This window comes from Crocuta crocuta, unplaced genomic scaffold, assembly GCF_008692635.1.
Source record: "Crocuta crocuta isolate KB4526 unplaced genomic scaffold, BGI_CrCroc_1.0 scaffold67, whole genome shotgun sequence".
In the NCBI taxonomy this organism is placed as follows: Eukaryota; Metazoa; Chordata; class Mammalia; order Carnivora; family Hyaenidae; genus Crocuta; species Crocuta crocuta.
In genome coordinates this window covers 802,858-823,383 of record NW_027531896.1, presented here as the reverse complement: position 1 = coordinate 823,383, position 20,526 = coordinate 802,858, and the positions used below count along the sequence as shown (strand labels likewise).

At 39.0% G+C, this 20,526-nt stretch overlaps 1 protein-coding gene across 1 annotated transcript in view; it reads left to right on the top strand.

Annotated features, from left to right (window-relative positions):
* The window catches only part of TTL (tubulin tyrosine ligase), a 35,796-nt gene that overhangs the window by 9,085 nt on the left and 6,185 nt on the right, over nt 1-20,526 (top strand). Inside the window, exons 3-6 of the mRNA XM_077773460.1 lie at nt 2,824-3,056; nt 9,741-9,876; nt 11,011-11,280; nt 20,187-20,330. Of these exons, the coding sequence (XP_077629586.1) occupies nt 2,824-3,056; nt 9,741-9,876; nt 11,011-11,280; nt 20,187-20,330 (783 nt within the window). The remainder of the gene's footprint in view (nt 1-2,823; nt 3,057-9,740; nt 9,877-11,010; nt 11,281-20,186; nt 20,331-20,526) is intronic.

The window sequence follows — 20,526 nt, the reverse complement described above, 5'->3', positions numbered from 1 at the left end:
GTCACTTCAACTGAATCAATCTATTGTCCCAGAGTAGAACAGTGATGTGTTTTGTCAACTACTGGGAACAACACATGCGCCTGACACACGTGCCACAGGACCACAGAAATATCTGAGGTCATGCAGTGGTTAATGTCATCCTGCCAGAAGAGTGATATTGTGGATAATAGCAGAATATTTTACCATAGTTCAGTTTTTACATTAAAACTAAACAAAGTTTAAAATTCATCTCCTGTGTCACCTTGGCCAAATTTCAGGTACTCAGAGGCCACGTGTGGCTAGTGGCCACTGTATTGGCCAGTGTAGATAGTGTTGAATATTCAGTGAGTTAGAAATGTATTGATTTTTCTTCCTTTGAATTCAAGTAACTTTCAGATTCTGTTGCCTTTGGCTTAAAAATAATTTTACTTTAGGGGCACCTGGGCAGCTGAGTTGGTTATGGGCAGCTGAGTTGGTTAAGCGTCTGACTTCATTATCTTGCAGTTCACAAGTTCGAGCCCCACATTGGGCTCTCTGCTGACAGCTCAGAGCCTGGAGCGTGCTTCAGATTCTGTGTGTGTGTGTGTCTCTCTCTCTGCTCCTCTCCGCTCATGCTCTTTCTCTCAAAAATAAATATAAACATTTAAAAATGTTTTAAAAATAATTTTACTTTAAATCTCAGTTGGAAATTCCATTATGCCGTTTCCTCATAGGTTGATATTTCAGGTGAATCTTTTTTTAATGTTTATTTCTTTATCCTAAGAGAGAGTGAGAGAGAGAGAGCCTGCCAGTGTGAGCAGGGGAGGAGCAGAGAGAGAGAAGGAGAGAGAATCCCAAGCATACTCTGTGCTGTCAGCACAGGGCCCAACATAGGGCATGATCTCACAAACTATGAGTTCGTGACCTGAGCTGAAATCAAGAGTCAGATGCTTAACCAACTGAGCCACCCAGGTGCCCCTTGCAGGTGGATCTTAACACAGACTTAACATTAATAGAGTTCTGTTCTAGGTAGAGGAGGGAGTGCAGCTTAGGGAAGGCTTACAGATCTTTGGGTGGGCTCCTTCCTGCCTCTGATTCCTGGGGAGTAAGAGTAAGTTTTGGGTGAGGACTGGGAGTTTGGGGCTTGCATAGTAGCTGTTTCTTACTACCTTTATGATCTTTGCAAATCTACTTCTTGGTGACCCAGTGCCTCATCTATGAAATGGGATGCTAGTGTCTCCCCTTTGGGGGTCTGATTAGAGAGTAAATGCAATGGGAGGCCCTTTGTAAGCCCTTGTGTTTATTAAGTAAGTGCCTTGCCCATGGCCTGACTTTATCTTTTGTCACGTAATTTTGGGGGCAGAAGGTATGTTTAGTTATGACCACTAGAGTCCTGGGCCCCATTAGAAAGATTCCTTCTTTATTCTGGGGCACCTGGGTGGCTCAGTTGGTTAAGCGTCTGACTCTTGATTTTGGCTCAGGTAATGATCTCACAATTCGAAAGTTCGAGCTCCACATTAGGGATATTCTCTCTCTTTCTGTCCCCCATCCACCCATCTCCTACTCTCTCTCCCCCCCCTCAAAATAAATAAGTAAACATTAAAAATAAAAAAAGATTCCTCCTTTATTCTGTCATTGAAGCCAGGTTGAGCTAAAAGCAAGAAAATGAAGAACTAAGATAAATCTTTAGATAATTCAGATTTCTTTTTTTAATAACTTTACCATTTTATTTATTTTTGAGAGACAGAGACAGAACGTGAGCAGAGGAGGGTCAGAGAGAGAGGGAGACACAGAATCTGAAGCAGGCTCCAGGCTCTGAGCTGTCAGCACAGATCCCAGCATGGGGCTTGAATGCACCAACCTGAGCCAAGGTTAGATGCTTAGCCAGCTGAGCCACCCAGGCCTCTGGGATAATTCATATTCCTAAGCAGTGGCCTTTGTTCTTTAGAGAGTTGGGCCAAGATAGTATTTTTTTCTAGTAAACCAAATAGTTTCCTAAGTTCTCTACTTTGTTTTTTGGGTTTAGCCTAACCGTTACATGTATGTTGAAAAAGCATGATCTCAGAATTACTTCAAGTTTCCTTAGAGATGCATTTTAAAAAGAACTAAAGTTCTGAGGACACCTGGTTGGCTCAGTCAGTTAAGCGCCTGATTCTTGGTTTCCACTCAGGTCATGATCTTGAGGTTGCATGAGTTCAACCCCGTGTCAGTCTCTGTGTTGGCAGCGTGGAGCCTGCTTGGGATTCTCTCTCCCTCTCTGCCCCTCCCCTACTCACACTCTCTCTCTCTCTCTCAAAATAAATAAATAAACTTTAAAAAATGAAAGATATGAGGTGCCTTGGTGGCTCAGTCAGTTAAGCCTCTGACGGCTCAGGTCATGATCTCACGGTTCGTGGGTTTGAGCCCCGCATTGGGCTCTGTGCTGACAGCCAGCTCGGAGCCTGGAGCCTGCTTCAGATTCTGTGTCTCCCTCTCTTTCTGACCCTCCCCTGCTCACTCTCTCTGTCTGTCTGTCTCAGAAACAAATAAAACATTAAAAAATAAAATAAATAAAAATTAAAAAAAGAAAGATAAACTAGTTAAATACTGCTTTTAAAAAATAAAAGTGGCTAAAGTTCTAGACCTTAAGCTCATGTTTAACCATTCGGAACATGCCTGAAGGGTTCCACGTAATAGCTATGTGCTGCCCAGTAGTGCCTTACAAGTCTGTTCAGGGAGGCCAAGGGCAGAGTGGGATAGAGAGACCAGCTCCTGGCCCTGGTATTGCCCTGCCTCCTTGGCAAGCTCTGGGGGAAAGCACTGGCTTTTCTGAATGGAGTGGCAGAGTATCCTAAGAATAGAGACTGATCCTCTGTCATCTGTCAGGCTAATCAAGACGAGCCCAGACCTGGCTGAGTCCTGCACATGGTTTCCAGAGTCCTATGTGATTTACCCAACTAATCTCAAGACCCCAGTTGCTCCAGCACAGAATGGAATCCACCCACCGATCCATAACTCAAGGACAGATGAAAGGGAATTCTTCCTGGCTTCTTATAATAGAAAGAAAGAAGATGGAGAAGGCAATGTTTGGATTGCAAAGTCATCAGCTGGTGCCAAAGGTGAGTAGGCGGTGCTGTTGCCTTCTTCCTTTCCTGTAGGTTCCCATGTGGTTTGTTCAATTGTGCATTCAAATTCAAAGATATCTTTAGATGGGTGACTGTTCTAATCTGAATCCTCAAGGGTGGAGACCATGTCTAGTTACATAGTTTTAAATATTTATCTAGGCACTGATGACTTCTAAATGGATACCTCCAGCCAAAGTATTTCCCTTTAAGCTCCAGATCCAGTGTGGAGGGCATTTCAACTGTAGCATGTCTGATATAGAACTCTTCATTTCCTGCCCAACTTAACCCACCCTAGCCTCCCCCTCTTCCCACATAGTATGTGATCCCACTCCTTACCTAGTCTCCAAAGCCCCAAACCTAGGATTCCTCTTTGACTGCTCTTTTCTTTATAATCCATGCCTGATGCGTCAGCAAGTCTTGTTAGCTCTACCTTCAAACCACATTCTGAATTAGACTTTTTCTTGCCATTTCTACGTTCTCACTTGAAGTTAAACTATTATTCTCTCTAGTCTGTGTAACCGCTGTGCCTGGTCACAGCCAGGTCTCCTCTAAGAGAGAACAGTATCTAAAAACATAAATCTGATCATTTTACTCCCTGCTTAAGATTGACAGGCTAGCTTCCCAGTGCAGTTCAGATAAAGTCCAGGTTGCTGATGCTAGCCTACACCATTTGACATTCACTTGTATCTCTGATCCTATCTTCTCTTCTTTGCTCGCTCATTCTTCTATAACCATGCCTGCCTAGAGTCCTACAAATGCTCTGAATTTATTCGTGTATGTTGAGTGTGCTTATGGATTATTTTATATTTCTTTCAGTTCAAATGTTACCTTGTCAGAGAAGCCTTTTTTTTCTTTTCTAAAATAGCCTTTATGCCCATTGCTCTCTGTTCTTTGCCTTGCTTTATTTTTCCTCCTTGCACTAACCTCTTCCCAGCACTATGTTACATATCTGTTTATCTGCCTGTCTCCTCTATCATGCCATAAGCTCCATGTAAACACAGACATTCTGTCTTGTTCATCTCAGTACCCTCCCTAGAGGCATTCAGTAAATATGTGTTGAATGAATGCATAGAAGGAATGAGATTTAAAATATTGACTCAAGCTTAAAATATAGGCCATTCCCAATGTAATGAACACGTAAACACAGTCTATCTCTATAGCTACCATCATATGCTCCTTTTAAAACCATTCCATTTTGAACTTAATTCTTCTTTTATTGCCTTGGAAGACCATCTGGCCATTGGTACTCATTTCTATCCCCGGTCCAGTGGACCTCACCTTCTTTTCCACCAACCATGAGACAGGAGGGCATCACCTGGAATCTCCTGAAAGTGGGAGAGTTGGACTCTTGCCATGAGCCAGGTACCTCACCTACTTCTCTGTCCCTCTTGCGACCTCTTCTCAAATACTGTCCCCTAGCTTGTTTCTAATGATAAAGGGGGAATTGGAAGAGGAAATAGACATTTGCAGTATTCCATTCTCCTTCTGTGGATTCGGGCTTGAGTCACGATGGCCATTGTAAGGATAGCCTGTGTCACGGAGCCTTAGCTGGAGTGAAAACCAGGAGTGAGGCAGGGCCCCTGGCAAAGGGCATATCAGGTCATGGCAGTGATCCTACCTGGGTGGTGCTTGGAACCTCACCAAGACAAGACATGGGGTGGTGGTCAGTATCAGGGAGTGGTAAAGAGAGAATAAAATGCCAAACAAAGAAGAAATTTTGGTTGAGGAATTGAGGTAAGTGGTACACATTTGTTTTGTCTGGAACTACAAAGTTAAACAATTAGGATGAATGAATATCTACTATTCTTGTTACACAAGTATTGAGTGCCTAGCAGATGCTGGGAATAGTTGACTCAGCCTTCATACTATATCTAGTATGAAGACCTCTTGCTCACCACCTCCATCACGCATTTTGCATCATAGCCACCTTCACCTTGCACCTGGAGCATTGCTCCCTGTCCTCCTGCCCTTGGCCGTTCTCCACAGTCTACACACAGTACAGCAGACCCAGATCCTATTAAAGCACAGTCAGACCCTGTCATATCTGTGTCCAGTGCTGTCTCCGTGGTGTCAAGGCAGCACCTGGAACCCAGCAGAAGTTCAGTATCTGTATTGAGTGATGACTGACTGAATGAATGAATGAAGTCCTAAGTGTTTGGAGATACAGTGATAATACAATGGGCATGATCTCTTGCCCTCATGGACCCAATCTATTCAGAAAGAAGGCTAGTGATGCATCTATTTCCAGTTAAATAGTTGAGAGAAACAAAGAAGAAGAAAGACTATCACCTTAAAGCCCCTTAAAGAATTCCAAAGCTTCTTCATAATTTCTCCAGGTTTAGTTATTGAAGATATAAAGAAATAATATTAGAAATACAGTTAATGAACACATGGAAACATGCTACATTGGTATCCAAACTTAGAAAATAAATATAGATTTTATGTATCATTTTATACCTATTAAATAAGAAAAACCTTCAGTGATATTGTTGCTGAAAGTTTATGAACTGCTTCCTGTTAGTGATGAAACACAGCCTTTGGAAAAGTGATAAGAAAATACAGAGGAAGAGCCATAAAGAATGCATAGGCTTTAGCCCACTAATCTGATTCCTGAAAACTTAACTCCAGGAAAATATTTTAAAAGAAACCAGACTGATTTACTATGTGACCGGTAACAGCAAAATGTTACTTAGAAACTATCCTACTGCCCAACAATCAGTAAATTGTAATTTTTTTTACATCCACATAATGGAATATTATTTCAGCTGCTAACATAATTGTGATGTTAAGATAGAAACAGTGAAAATATTAAGTGAAAAAAATTGACAGTATAAGGTGAGTTCACTATGATTGAGCCAGGCTTTTTTTTTTTTTTTAACATTTTTAAAAATTTATTTCTGAGAGAGAGAGACAGTGTGAGCAGGGGAGGGTCATAGAGAGAGGGAGACACAGAATCTGAAGCAGGCTCCGGACTCTGAGCTAGCTGTCAGCACAGAGCCCAATGTGGGGCCTGATCCCATGAACCATGAGATCGTGACCTGAGCCAAAGTCAAACGCTTAACCGACTGAGCCGCCCAGGCACCCCTTATGTGTTTCTCTTCGAATGTTCTTATAAACGTTTTCATTCAAGTCTTCGATTACCCTGTCTTCAGGCTCTGGTCTTCTGGTATTGTTTTATAGTGATTTGCAGAGAAGTTTTTTTGCAGGAGGAAAATGGGAGTAACTAGGAAGGCTTGGGAGAATATTAGTTAAATCAGGTAGTCTTAAACTGAAGTGCCCACAGGGGCCAGAGAGGAACATAAAACCAGTGGCATAGGTGGGAATGATTCAGCTGGGGAGGAAAGTGGGGCTTGTGGTGACATGGAGAGCATGTTTTTTGCCCAAAGAAGATGTCTTTCCAGACATCTTAGAGTAAGATGATAGCATATGTGTGCGTAATTGGATACAGCTTCTGGTAGATGGGATTTTTAAAGCCCCTCCCCTTCTGGAAGCAGACCGCCTCTCTTTTCCCCTCTTTACCTGGCACAGGTCCTCTGCCCCACTGCCATTCCAAGGGACACAAAGGGTCCCATTTTATAACTTGCAAAAAGATGTTATTCACTGTCAATATTTGTATTTTATTTTATTTTATTTTATTTTATTTTATTTTATTTTATTTTATTTTATTTTATATATAGAGAGAGAGCATGAGCAGGGAAGAGGGGCAAAGGAAGAGAGAGAGAGAAAATCTCAAGCAGGCTCCATGGTCAACATTTTTAAGAAAGGTACAAAAGCAGTTCCATAGAGGAAGGATAGACTTTTCAACAAATGGTGCTGGAACAGGTGGATATTCATAAACAGAAAACAGTGAACTTCGACCTTAATCTTGCATCTTACACAAAAGCTAATGTAAAATGGATTTGTGGCCTTAAATGTAAAGCATAAAACTATGAAATTTTTTTCGGGAAAAAAAATAGGAGATAGGGCAGGGCAAAGAGTTCTTAAACTTGATATCACATATATGATCATAAAAGTAAAAGTTGATAAGTTAAACCTCAACAAAAATAGGTTGTTTAGCTCTGTGAAATACCCTATTAAAGAGGTTGAAATTACAAACTACAGGCTTGGAAAAATATCTTCAAACCACATATCAGACAAAGAACTTTATATCCAGAATATATAAACAACTTTCAAAACTCAACAGTTGAAAACAAAAAAGAATCCAATTAGAAAATAGACAAAAGACATGATAATGCATTCCATTGAAAGGCTCTGCAAATAAAAAAATACAAATGAAAAGATTTTCATATTAACCATTAGGGAAATGCAAATCAAAACCACAACATTCCTATTAAAATGACTAGAATAAGAAATGGTAATAACAGCAAATGCTGATCAGGAGAAACTAGATCAATCACACAGTGCTGGTGGGAATGTAAAATGGTACAGCCACTCTCGAAAAACGTTTGGTAATTTCTTGTAAAACTAAACCTATAACCATCATATAACCTAGCAGTTGCACACACTTGGGCATTTGTCCCAGAAAAACTAAAACTTGGGGTGTCTGCCTGGCTCACTTAGTGGAGTGTGTGACTCCTGATCTCACGGTCGTGAGTTTGAACCCCACATTGGATGTGGAGCCTACTTAAAATTAAAAAAAGAAAAAAAAAGGAAAACTCCCATCCATGCAGAAATCTATACATGATTGTTCATAGCAGCTTTATTTGTAATAGTCCCCAGTTGGAAACAATTCATATTCTTTCAGAAGCTGAATAATTAAGGTGAATTGATACCTTGGAATATTACTCAGCAATAAAAGGGAATGAACTATTGATACATGCAACAACTTCAGTGAATCTCCAGGGAATCACGCTGCATGAAAGAAACCAATCCCCAGAGATCACATACTACATAATCCTGTTTATATAAAATTCCTGAAGTGACAAAATTATGGAAATGGAGAACAGATTAGTAGTTGTCAGGACGGTTTTATGGGGAAGGAAGTAGTTGTAGCAACACTGAGGGATCCATGCAATAATGGATCCAGAATGTGGATCTGTATCCTCTATCCAGAATGTGTAAAGAACTCTGATAATAATTTAAAAAAAAACCACACACCTAATTAAGAAAAGAACAAAGAACCTAAACAGACATTTCTCCAAAGAAGATATACAAATGGCCAATAAGCACATGAAAACATGCTCAATGTTGTTAGTCATTAAGGAAATGCAAATCAAAACCACAATGAGATACTACTTCATACCCATTAGGATGGCTATAATCAAGAAGACAGTAAGTGTTGGCAAGGATGTGACAAAATTAGAATACTCCTATGTATTGGAATACTCACATATTGCTGTTGAGAATGTAAAAGGACATGGATGTTTTGAAAATAGTTTGGCAGTTTCTCAAAAAAGTCAAACATAGAATTACCATATGACCTAACTATTCCACTTCTAGGTATATTCATAAAAGAACTGAAACCATGTCCACACAAAAACTTCTATGAAGATCTTCATAGCAGCATTATTTATAAGAACCAAACAATGGAAAAAAACCAAATGTCCTTGAATTGATGAATGGATGAACAAAAATGCTGTATCCATACAATGGAATATTATCAAGTCATGGAAAGGAAGAATGAAGTAGTAGTGCATGTTACAATATGGATGAATGTTGAAAACATTATGCTACGTGAAGAAGCCAGACACAAAGGCCACATACTTTATGATTGCATTTATATAAGTCATCTAAACTAAGCAAATCCTTAGAGACATCCAGTAGATTAGTTGTTGTCAGAGAATAGAGTAAGGAAGGAATGGGGAGTGACTGCTAATGGCTATGGGTTTTTGGGGAGGGAGGTGATAAAAATGTTCTGAAATCAGTGATTGTTGCAGATCTCTTGGATATATGAAAAACCATTGACATTGGGGCGCCGGGGTAGCTTAAGTCGGTTAAGCATCCGACTTTCGCTTAGGTCATGATCTCGCGGTTCGTGGGTTCGAGCCCCGCGTCGGGCTCTGTGCTGACTGCCAGCTCAGAGCCTGGAGCCTGTTTCAGAGTGTGTGACTCCCTCTCTCTCTGACCCTCCCCTGCTCACGCTGTCTCTCTCTCTCTCTCTCTCCTAGAAATAAATAAAAACATAAAAAATAAATAAATAAAAAACCACTGAATTGTATTAAATCTTATAGTATGTAAAATACGTCTCAATAAAACTGTTGAAAGAGACATTTATTTAATGTTGATGGTGTATACAATTTTTCCTATTACAATGGTATATGGAATTGACTTGTACAAGTGTGTTTATGCCCTAACTTTCTGGATATTTCTATAAGCTATAGAGTGAGAGGTGGGTTTATTAAAGTTTTGATCATGATAGCTAGTGACCAATAGTAGAGTGGCATTTATTTAGGATGCTTGGATATTTTGAATGTCTGTAAAAGTTGAAATTTCATGGTTGGAGCCTGTCAAGGTAGTGTTAATGGTCCTATGGAGAAGGAAGTAGATAGTTCAGGTGCCCTTATGGACAGAGGGGAGAATGTGAGAGACTAGGGGAGTGAAGAGATGGAGGAGGAAGAGTGAGCAGGCCCCTAGAAGCTTCCTCCCAGTTTTCTCCCAGTACATCTCCTCCTTAGCTTTGTAGAGAACCTTAACTCTTGGGATGAACTTGACCGATTTCTGTTACAATTTTCCCTATAGGTGAGGGCATCCTCATCTCCTCAGAGGCTTCAGAACTTCTGGATTTCATTGACAACCAGGGTCAGGTGCATGTGATCCAGAAATACCTTGAGCACCCTCTGCTTCTGGAACCAGGTCACCGCAAGTTTGACATTCGGTAATGCATCAGTGTCTGGAGCTTTTGTTACTGATCTGAAAAAAATGCAGTAGTGTGTGATGAAGAGGGTAACATGGAATGTGAAGAAGTATTTGACCATGTTTAATAAGCAGCCAAAATTGAGTACAGCTGAATAGAACTGAGGATCTGTACCTACATTTTCTTTTTCCTTTAGTATTTCTCTTTTCTTTATAGAAAACATTACTAAAATTATCAAAATGACCTGTGGCTCCAAAGAAGACAGTCTAAATGTATGGGGCTTGCTTATGGAAGAAGCTATGAGATGTACATAAAACTCATAATTAAGACACAATAAATAATATGACCTTGCTTCATTATTTGTGTCCTACTTTTTAAGAATTTCAGGGGCGCCTGGGTGGCTCAGTTGGTTAAGCATTCGACTTTGGCTCAAGTCATGATCTCATGGTTCATGGGTTCGAGCCCCGTGTCAGGTTCTGTGCTGACAGCTAACTCAGAGCCTGGAGCCTGTTTCAGATTCTGTGTCTCCCTCTCTCTTTGACCCTCTCCTGCTCATGCTGTCTCTCTCTCTCTCTCAGAAATAAATAAAATATTTTTTTTTAAAAAAGAATTTCATGAGTACACTTCAGGTTTTTGGATTTTAACTTTCTGAGCAATGGGCCTGGCATAGAGTAAGAGGTTGTATCATGCTTTCTAAAGCTAAATAGCCCTCTCCCCAGCCTTCCTGTGGCCTTGCTGACATTTCCTCATTGAGGACTCTTTGTCTTCTTAGTAATGACTTGCTGCTTCTTCAACACCAATCCTGTGTCAGAGCAGCTTGAGGATGAACAGTCTTCCTCTTAAGGTTATTTATAGAGCAAACATGGCAAATAGAAGTCTCATGGATAAACCCTAGACCCAACCTATCTGGATCTCTTTAAAATGCTGTATCTTTTGAACTGGTCAAAGTCTTTTTGTCATTTATGGCAAAATGTTTTATTTGCCTCCTTACATTCATAATCTGCTGTTTTGGCTAAGGGTTATGCCTTGCCTCATGTAATTTTAGAATCTACCTCCTTCCTCTACGTCCCTCCAGAAAAGTTAGGGAATGGGAATGATATATATACTGTGGTGAAACTTTGGATGACTTGAGTAAAACTTTTTATTGACTTGCAGAAGCTGGGTCCTGGTGGATCATCAGTATAATATCTACCTCTACAAAGAGGGTGTGCTTCGGACTGCTTCAGAACCATATCATGTTGATAATTTCCAAGACAAAACCTGCCATTTGACTAATCACTGCATTCAGAAGGAGTACTCAAAGAACTATGGAAAGTACGAAGAAGGGAATGAAATGTTCTTTGAGGAGTTCAATAAGTACCTAATAAGTGCTTTGAACATTACGTTGGAGAGTAGTATCTTGCTACAAATTAAACATATAATAAGGTAACTTGATTGTATCTTTTTTGGTTGTGTGTCTTGAAGAAGCTTTGGAAAGCTTGTGCCTTTCAAGGAATTATTCCATTTAAGCTATCTAATTTAAGGACAAAAGTTATTTGTAATATTCCTTTATTATTCTTTCAGTATCTGTAGGAACTGTAATGATGTCACTGCTTGTACTCTTTATATTGGTATGTTCTATTTTACTTGGACAGATTGTCTAGAGGTCTATCAGTGTTATCTTTTTAAAAAGTCACCTTTTGGCTTTATTGATTTTCTCTATTGTTTTATTTTTTTATTTCTTTGATTTATGCTCCTTATTATTTCCTTCCTTCTGGTTTTTTTTTCCTTTTTTTGAGGGGGTTTAATTTGTTTTCTAGTTTCCAGAAGGCAAAAGGTTAGATCATTGATTTGAGAGATTTCCTTTTTAAATGCATTAATGCATTTAGAGTTTCCCTCTAAATACTTATTAACTACACCCCCCAGGTTTTGCTATGTTGTGTTTTCATTTTCATTTTATTAAAGTGTTTTCTAGTTTTCCTTATGATTCCACCTTTGACTTATGTTATTTAGAAATTTTTCTTAACTTCCAAATATTTGGGGATTTTCCAGATATTTTTCTGTTACTGATTTTTATTTTAAAACCATTATGGTCATAGAACTTTAAAATTTGTTAAAGTTTGTGTCGTGGCCCAGAATATGATCCAGTTTTAGTGAATGTTCCATGTGTACCAAAAATAACATTTTTTCTGCTATAGTTGGGCTGAGTGTTCTATAAATGTGAATTAGGTGAAGGTGGTTAGTAGTGTTGTTCAAGTCTTTTTTGTTCTTGCTGAATTTCTGTTCTACTTATTCCATTCATGATTGAAAGAGAAAACATTGAAGTCTCCAAGTATAATTATGGATTTATTTATGTCTCCTTTAGTTTATCAATTTTGCTTCATATATTTTGAAGCTCTGTTTCAGGTACATGTACACGTAGAATTGTTACACATTTTTTGGCAACTGACCACCTTATCCTTATATAATTTGTCTTTATCTCTGGTAATATTTCTTGTTTTGAAGTTAATTTTGTCTGATAATTAATATAGCCACTCCAGCTTTTTTTGATTAGTGATATGTCTCCATCCCTTTACTTCTATCCTGTTCTATTCCATTCTGTATTTAAAGTGGGCTCCTGGTATACAGTGTATGGTTAGGTTTTGTTTTTGTTTTATTTAACAAGACAGCCAATATGGTAATCTCTACCTTTCTAATTGGTGTGTTTTTATCATTTTAATTTAATTATTATTATTTTGGTTGGATTCATATGTACTATTTTATTATTTGCTATCTGTCTCCTTTTGGTTTTGTTTTTCATTTTCCCATTGCCTCCCTTAAAAAAAATTATTTGAATTTACTGTGGTGCCTGGGTGGCTCAGTTGATTGGGCATCAGACTTCAGCTCAGGTCATGATCTTACAGTTCGTGAGTTCAAACCTTCTGTCAGGCTCTGTGTTGACAGCTCAGAGCGTGAAGCCTGCTTCAGGTTCTCTGTGTCCCTGTCTCTCCCCATCTCTCAAAACTGAATAAATGTCAAAAAAAATTTTAAGTAAAAATTATTTTATTTTGCTTAGAGTTCTATTTTAATTTTTCTGTTGAGTATTTGGCTATCTTTCTCTCTCCCTCTCTCTTAGTGGTTACTCTAGGGATTATGATTTATATATCTAATATTTATTTCACAGCCTTCTTAGAGTTAATAATTTATCACTTCAAATAAAATGCAGAAAACTTATAACCTTATAGTTCACTTAACTGTCCTCCTCCATAGTTGTTATATGTAAGACAGCTATATGCATTGAAATCTCTAGCACATGATGTTATAATTTTTATCAGTACTCATATATATTTTATATGTATGACAGATTATCAGGTTGGATTGTTTTTTTTTATACAAGACCAAATTGTATGCTGTCTACAAGAAACCCATTTTAAATATAAAAAGAGGAAAATGCTCTTTTAAATTTACTCAGATATTTACCTTTTTAAGTTCTCTTCCTTCAGTCCTGAGGTTCGAAGTTTATTGCTGGTAGTATTTCTCTTCAGACTTTAGCATTACTTTTAGAGCAGTTCTATAGGTAATAACTTCTTTTAATTCTTCTGTTACTTTTCTGAGAATGTCTCACCTTATTTCTGAAGGATATTTTTACTGTTGATACACAAACGTAATGTCAAGCAAAAATTACAAAAAATATAAACTGTATACTAGATGCATACAGATTGATTCTGTTCATATAATGTGAAAAACAAGCAAAACTGAAGTTATTTAGAGGAATGTGCATGTGTGGTTAAAATAGAGAACTGAAGGAATGGAAAACATAAAATTCAAAATAGTGGTTATCCCTGAAGGAGAAGCAGGAGAAACCCAAGAAAGGAGCCTAAAAGAATTGGATTGTAGGTACATGGTGGTCATTAATGTATATATATTTTAAATATTTTAAACTCACAAGGCATCATCATTATCATCATCATTATTATTATAGAGTTCTTAGTCATTTAGATTTTCCTATACATTGTAGCCTTTTATGTTGCTGCTTTTTCTTTTATGCATTTTCTTTTGTCTGGGATCAGTTTCCTAATTCTTAACTCATTTTTATTCCTTTTTAAGTAAAGTCTGCTGCTGATGAATCATTTTGGTTTTCATTTATCTAATAATAATTTATCTACATTTATTCTATTTTTTAAGATTTTTTTAATGTTTATTTTTGAGAGAGAGAGAGACATCGCGTGAGTGGGGGAGAGGCAGAGAGAGGCGGACATAGAATTCAAAACATGGTCCAGGCTTTGAGCTTTCAGCACAGAGCCCAGAGCGGGGCTCAGACTGATGAACCATGAGATCATGACCTGAGCTGAAGTTGGACACTTCACTGACTGAGCCACCCAGGTGCCCCTATTTTTTCTTTATTTTTTTAAAGACATGGAAAGATTTAAAAAAAATATTTTTTTAATGTTTATTTATTTTGAGAAGGAGGGAGGGAGAGCGAATGGGGAGGCGCAGAGAAACAGAATCCCAAATAGGTTCTGAGCCGTCAGCGCAGAGCCTGATGCGGGGCTCAAACCCATGAACCTTATGGTCATGACTTGAGCTGAAATCAAGAGTCAGACACTCAACCGACCAAGCCACCCAGGTGCCCCTATTTTTTCTTTATTTTTTTAAAGACATGGAAAGATTTAAAAAAAATATTTTTTTAATGTTTATTTATTTTGAGAAGGAGGGAGGGAGAGCGAATGGGGAGGCGCAGAGAAACAGAATCCCAAATAGGTTCTGAGCCGTCAGCGCAGAGCCTGATGCGGGGCTCAAACCCATGAACCTTATGGTCATGACTTGAGCTGAAATCAAGAGAGACACTCAACCGACCAAGCCACCCAGGCGCCCCAAGACATGGAAAGATTTTTTTTAAAGACGTGCTGTGGAAACAGATTTCTAGATCAGCAAAATCTTTTTTTTTTTTTTTAAAGCACTTTGAAGTTGGCTTTCCATTGTCTTCCAGCTTACATCTCTTCCTTTGAGATGTCAGCAACAATCTTAGTTTGCCCTTACTGTGTCTTTTCTCTGTTTTGAAGCTTTATTTTCATTGCTTTTTATAAATGTTACTATAGGTTGTGTACACTTTTCTTCGTACTTCTTGCTGCATAGGTATCAGAGTGCTTCTTGAATCTGTGGCTGCAGGCCTTTTATTTGTTGTGGAATTTTCGTGACCACCATCTTTTCCCTTTTGGCTTTCGTCCCATTCTTCTTTCCTCTATAATTACACGGGTACCAGTCCTTTTCACTATCTCACGTTTCTCCCATAGGTTTTTGTGTGTCATTTGATCTCTTCCTTTAGCAATTAAAACTGGTTTAAAAAGAAAAATGCCAATAAAATTGTTATTAAACTCATCTCTTGAGTTCTTGATTTAGGGATTGTACTTTTCGGTTCTAGAATTTCCATTTGACTCTTTTTAGATTATGGTCGTCTTGTGAAATTTCCCACTTGTCTCATATTGTCTTGAATATGTTAACAGTAATTCTTCAACATCTTCATTTGATTAGTCTGAAATCTGAATTACCTATAGTAGAGGTTAGCAAACTATGTCCTATGGGCCAAATCCAATGTAAAGCTTGTTTTCATATAGGCCATAAGTTAAAAAAGGTTTTTATGTTTTTTTAAAGATGTTTTAGAAATAGAAGAATATGTAACAGAGACTGTATGTAGCCTTCAAAACCTAAAATAGTTACTGTCTAGTCCTTTGTAGAAAAAGTTTGCTAACCCCTGACTTATTGGTCTTGCTTCTGTTGTCTGTTTTTTCTCTTGGTCCCGTTTCTTAATATGCCTATTTGGTGTTATTACTCATTTATTATAGTTTACTAAATCCAATAGAGATTTTTTTTAAATAGTTTATTGTCAAGTTGGTTTCCATATAACACCCAGTGCTCATCCCCACAAGTGCCCTCCTCCATGCCCATCACCCCCCTTCCCTGCCCTCCCCCCCCATCTGCCCTCAGTTTGTTCTCAGCATTCAAGAGTCTCTCATAGTTTGCCTCCCTCCCTCTTCCCCACTATTTTTCCCCTTCTTCTCCCCCATGGTCCTCCGTTAAGTTCCTCCTAATCCTCCCATATGTGCAAACATATAGTATTTGTCCTTCTCTGCCTGACTTATTTCGCTCAGCATAACACCCTCAAGTTCCATCCACGTTGCTACACATGGCCAGATTTCATTCTTTCTCATTGCCATGTAGTATTCCATCGTATAGATAAACCACATCTACTTGATCCATTCGTCAGTTGATGGACACTTAGGCTCTTTCCATGTTTTGGTCCAATAGAGATTTTTTTTTAAGTCGAGGTATAACATGCAAATGGTAAAGTCCATAAATCTTAAGTGTACACTGTAGTGAACTTTTAATTATGCGTATACTCAGATATTCATAACACAAACCAGGATATAAAATATTTACTTTCTTGAACTTCCTCAAAATATATACTTCATGCCACAGATAGCTACTCTTCTGACTTTTATCACCACCCTTTTGCTTACTCTTCCACTTTATTTTATGTAAATGGAATTATACTGTTTTCTGTTCAACTTTTTTCACTATTATATCTATGGGTTTCATCTATAGTGTTGCATATAGGAGTGATTTACCTTTTTTACTGCTATGTAATATTCCATTGTATGATTATTACATGGTTTATCCCTTCTATAGTTGATGGACATCTTGGTCTTTATCTTTTATATTTTATTTTATTTTATTTTATTTTTTTTAATGTTTTTTTTATTTATTTCTAGGAGAGAGAGAGAGACAGCGTGAGCAGGGGAGGGTCAGAGAGAGAGGGAGTCACAGACTGAAACAGGCTCCAGGCTCTGAGCTGGCAGTCAGCACAGAGCCCGACGCGGGGCCCGAACCCATGAACCGCGAGATCATGACCTAAGCGAAAGTCAGACGCTTAACCGACTAAGCCACCCAGGCGCCCCTATCTTTTATATTTTAGACCTGTAATCTACCTGAATTGTTATATGTCAAGTGTCATGTTTTTCTGTGGGGTATCCCGTTGACTCAGGACCATTTGTGCCTAAGACTGGCCTTTCCCTACTGCACTGTGGTGAGCCTTTGTTATAAATCAGGTGATCCTTTATGTGAGCGATCTCCATTCTGTTCTGTTGATCTATTATCTGTCCTATCATTACCACCTTGTCACAGAGACAGACTTTTTTTTAAATGTATTCTCCCATAGAGTCTGGCAGAATGATTAGAGTCCCGTTTCTTCAGTGATTGTAGGTGCTTAGAATTCTGACACAAGAGAGGTCAAGTATGCTGAAGAAAGATTTCCTATTTTAGGCAAAAGATTTATTGGATATTTGTTACACCACCACCACCATCACCATCACCCCTCCCGCATTGTTCCATACACTTCAGAGAGTGCTGCTACTTTGGTACTATAAAAGCTCCTAACAGCTCTCATATGTGTGGATGGTTTTTTTTCCCCCAGCTAGCTTCCCCCTAACTTCCCACTCCTGCCGAAAAAAGATGTATAAAGCCTCTACTGATAAAAAAAAAATTTGTTAAAGTGAATTATTAATCTTGAGCTTCCAGCAAATTAAAAAAAAATATTTAATTTTGATTTGCTTCTGGCTCTCAGTTTTTCCTTTATCTGTTTGAGCATGTTTCTTTCACTTTGTTGGGGTTCTTTCTTTTCTTTCTCTTTCTTTCTATCATGAACATCTACTAAATTTAAAAGTTTTCCTAATTATAATATCGGAAAGGGTATTTTAATTAAAACAAAAGTTAGGGGTACCTGGGTGGTTCAGTCAGGTAAGCGTCTGCGTTCGGCTCAGGTCATGATCTCATGGTTTGTAAATTCAGGTCCCACAAAGGACTCTCTGCTGTCAGTGCAGAGCCCACTTTGGAGCTCCTGTCTCCTCACTCTTGCCCTGCCCCCACTCATGCACATGCAAGTGCGTGCACTCGTGCTCGTCTCTCTTTCAAAAATAAACATTTGGGGCACCTGGGTGGCTCAGTTGATTAAGCATCCAACTTTGGCTCAGATCATGATCCCGTGGTTCGTGAGTTCAAGCCCTGCGTCAAACTCTGTGCTGACAGCTCAGAGCCTGGAGCCTGCTTCAGATTCTGTGTCCTGCTTTCTCTCTGCACCTCGCTGGCTCACACTCTTTCTCTCTGTCTCCCAAAAATGAATAAAAATGTTTTTAAAACATTTGTAATAAAATAAGGGGCGCCTGGGTTGCTCAGTCGGTCGATAGTCCAACTCTTGGTCTCAGCCTAGGTCATGATCTCATGGTTCATGGGATCGGGCCCCATCTTGACCTGTGGTAACAGCACAAAGCCTGCTTAAAATTCTCTTTCTCCTCCTCTCTCTCTGTCCCTCCTCTGCTTGCTCACTATCTCTCTCTCTCTCTCTCTGTCTGAAAAAATAAACTTAAAAAAATAAAAAATAAAAATAAAACAAAATGTCATGTGTGAAAACTATTTTAAAAAGTTAAGGGTATTCTTTCATAGTAGAGATAAAGACTAAGGGAAAAAATGTGATATGTGCCTTACCAGTACAGGTTAAAAATGAATGAGAGAAGAAAATTTTATTCCAGTTGTTTGTTAAATGGTTAACTGCTCCAAATTATTTTTAAATGTTTAAATATATGCATAGAAATATTTTCCTTTTCAGGACAAGAAAAAGTAAGTTGACTCTTGGAGAGGGGCAGAGGTGGAGGGAAGTCGGGGGAGCAAGACCCCGCCTCCAAGTTCACAGAGGTCCCAGTTTTTTTTTTTTCTTTTTTAGTTATTATATTTTAGAGGTCCTAGTTTGGTTTTTTTTTTGTTTAATGTTTTATTTATTTCTGAGAGAGTGACAGCGTGAGCAGGGGAGGGTCGGAGAGAAAGTGAGATACAGAATCTGAAACAGGCCTCCAGGCTCTGAGTAGCCGTCAGTACAGAGCCCAGTGTGGGGCTTGAACGCATGAACTGTTAGATCATGACCTGAGCCAAAGTTGAACGCTTAACCTACGGAGCCACCCAGGCGCCCCAAGAGCTCCCAGTTCTTTAAAGTCATGAGTCAAAACCCACCTTTACAGATACATTGTGGAGTCAGTCACATGGAAGCCAATTCTTTTATTTTTTCTTATAAACATACAGTTGTGTAGGAGGAAAGCTATCCTTGGTACTCTTAGAGTTGTCATAACATATTTTATTACTAGAACAGATATTTTGCCCCAGCATTCAGTTGAGGGAAAAATCAGGGAAGAGCCTCATAAAACAGAAATGGCATAGGTTTTCTGGGATGGTTATTCTAGAAAACTGACTTATTATTCGTAGGTTCTTAGGTGATTATTTCATTGAACCATCCCATCACTAGGACTGGGTATTATTTTTACCCCTTCCTTTATGGATAAAGAAATCAAAGCTTGGCCCAGAGAGGTTAAAAAAATGTGTCTGAGATTTTGGCCTTTGCTCCTTGACCTTAGATCTCGTGTACTTCCTCATGTTTCTAAGATTGACTTTCAACTTTTTTGTGTTTCCAGTTTTTCTGTGTTTTTCCCCAATTTTTTAGCAGTAGTTAGGGTTAATAATAATTCTTTTTTGTATTTCAATATTTAAATCTTTTCATTAGTAATAATTTGGCATTAGAACTGTAGCTAGTGAAAGAAATGAATGAGGCCAACTTCACTGCAAATTCTACTCTTCACCAAATGGTAGGCCATTTCTTTTATATGGCAAAAATGCATGGGGGTGTTTTATTTATTACAAACAAATATGGCAGCAGCTCTCCTTTTGGAGGAATCTACCTATCTAGGGGCCATGGTGATTCAGCGCTGTGGTTGTAAAGCAGCCCCTACTTGTAAGAACGTGACTACAGAGTTTTCTAACAAATAGCTTGATAAGTATCATTGTCTTGAATAATCTGTTGGTAATAAATTTGAAAGAGAGAATTGAGGTACCTGACTGTCTCAGTCAGTGGAGTGTGCAACTCTTGATCTCTGGGTTGTGAGTTCGAGCTGGGTGTTGGGTGTAGAGATGACTGAAAAATAAAATCTCAGGGTGCCTGGATGGTTCAGTTGGTTAAGCATCCGACTTCAGCTCAGGTCAGCTGCTCCTGAGTTCGAGCTCCACGTTGGGCTCTGTGTTGACAGCTCAGAACCTAGAGCCTGCTTCAGATTCTGTGTCTCCCTCTTTCCTTCTTTCCCAGCCCTACTTGCACTCTGTGTCTCTTTCTCTCTCAAAAATAAATAAAACATTTCAAAAATTTTTTTAAATAAGAAAAGAATTAAGTCAAAGTGGATTTTTATCAGCCCTTTTGGTATAAAATCATCCAAGCATGTCTTCTGTGTACCTTCTCCCTCAACCAGCCCATTCTCAGTGAGCTCTCCCCCTTTGCCCCACAGAAGCTGCCTCATGAGTGTGGAGCCCGCCATCAGCACCAGGCACCTCCCTTACCAGAGCTTCCAGCTCTTTGGCTTTGACTTCATGGTGGACGAGGAGCTGAAGGTCTGGCTCATTGAGGTCAACGGCGCCCCGGCTTGTGCCCAGTAAGCCTGAACACCACTGTGCTTTAACAAATGGAAAGTTGGTTCCACAGCTGGAATGGCCTATCTTGGCAAGGCAGTGAGCTCCCATTACCAAAGTGTTCAAGCGCAGACTATGTAACTGCTGTCAGGAAGGATATCCTGTGGCAGGACACTGGTTGGCAGGGGTCGGGGGGCTTTGCTGAGTCAGTCCTTCCTG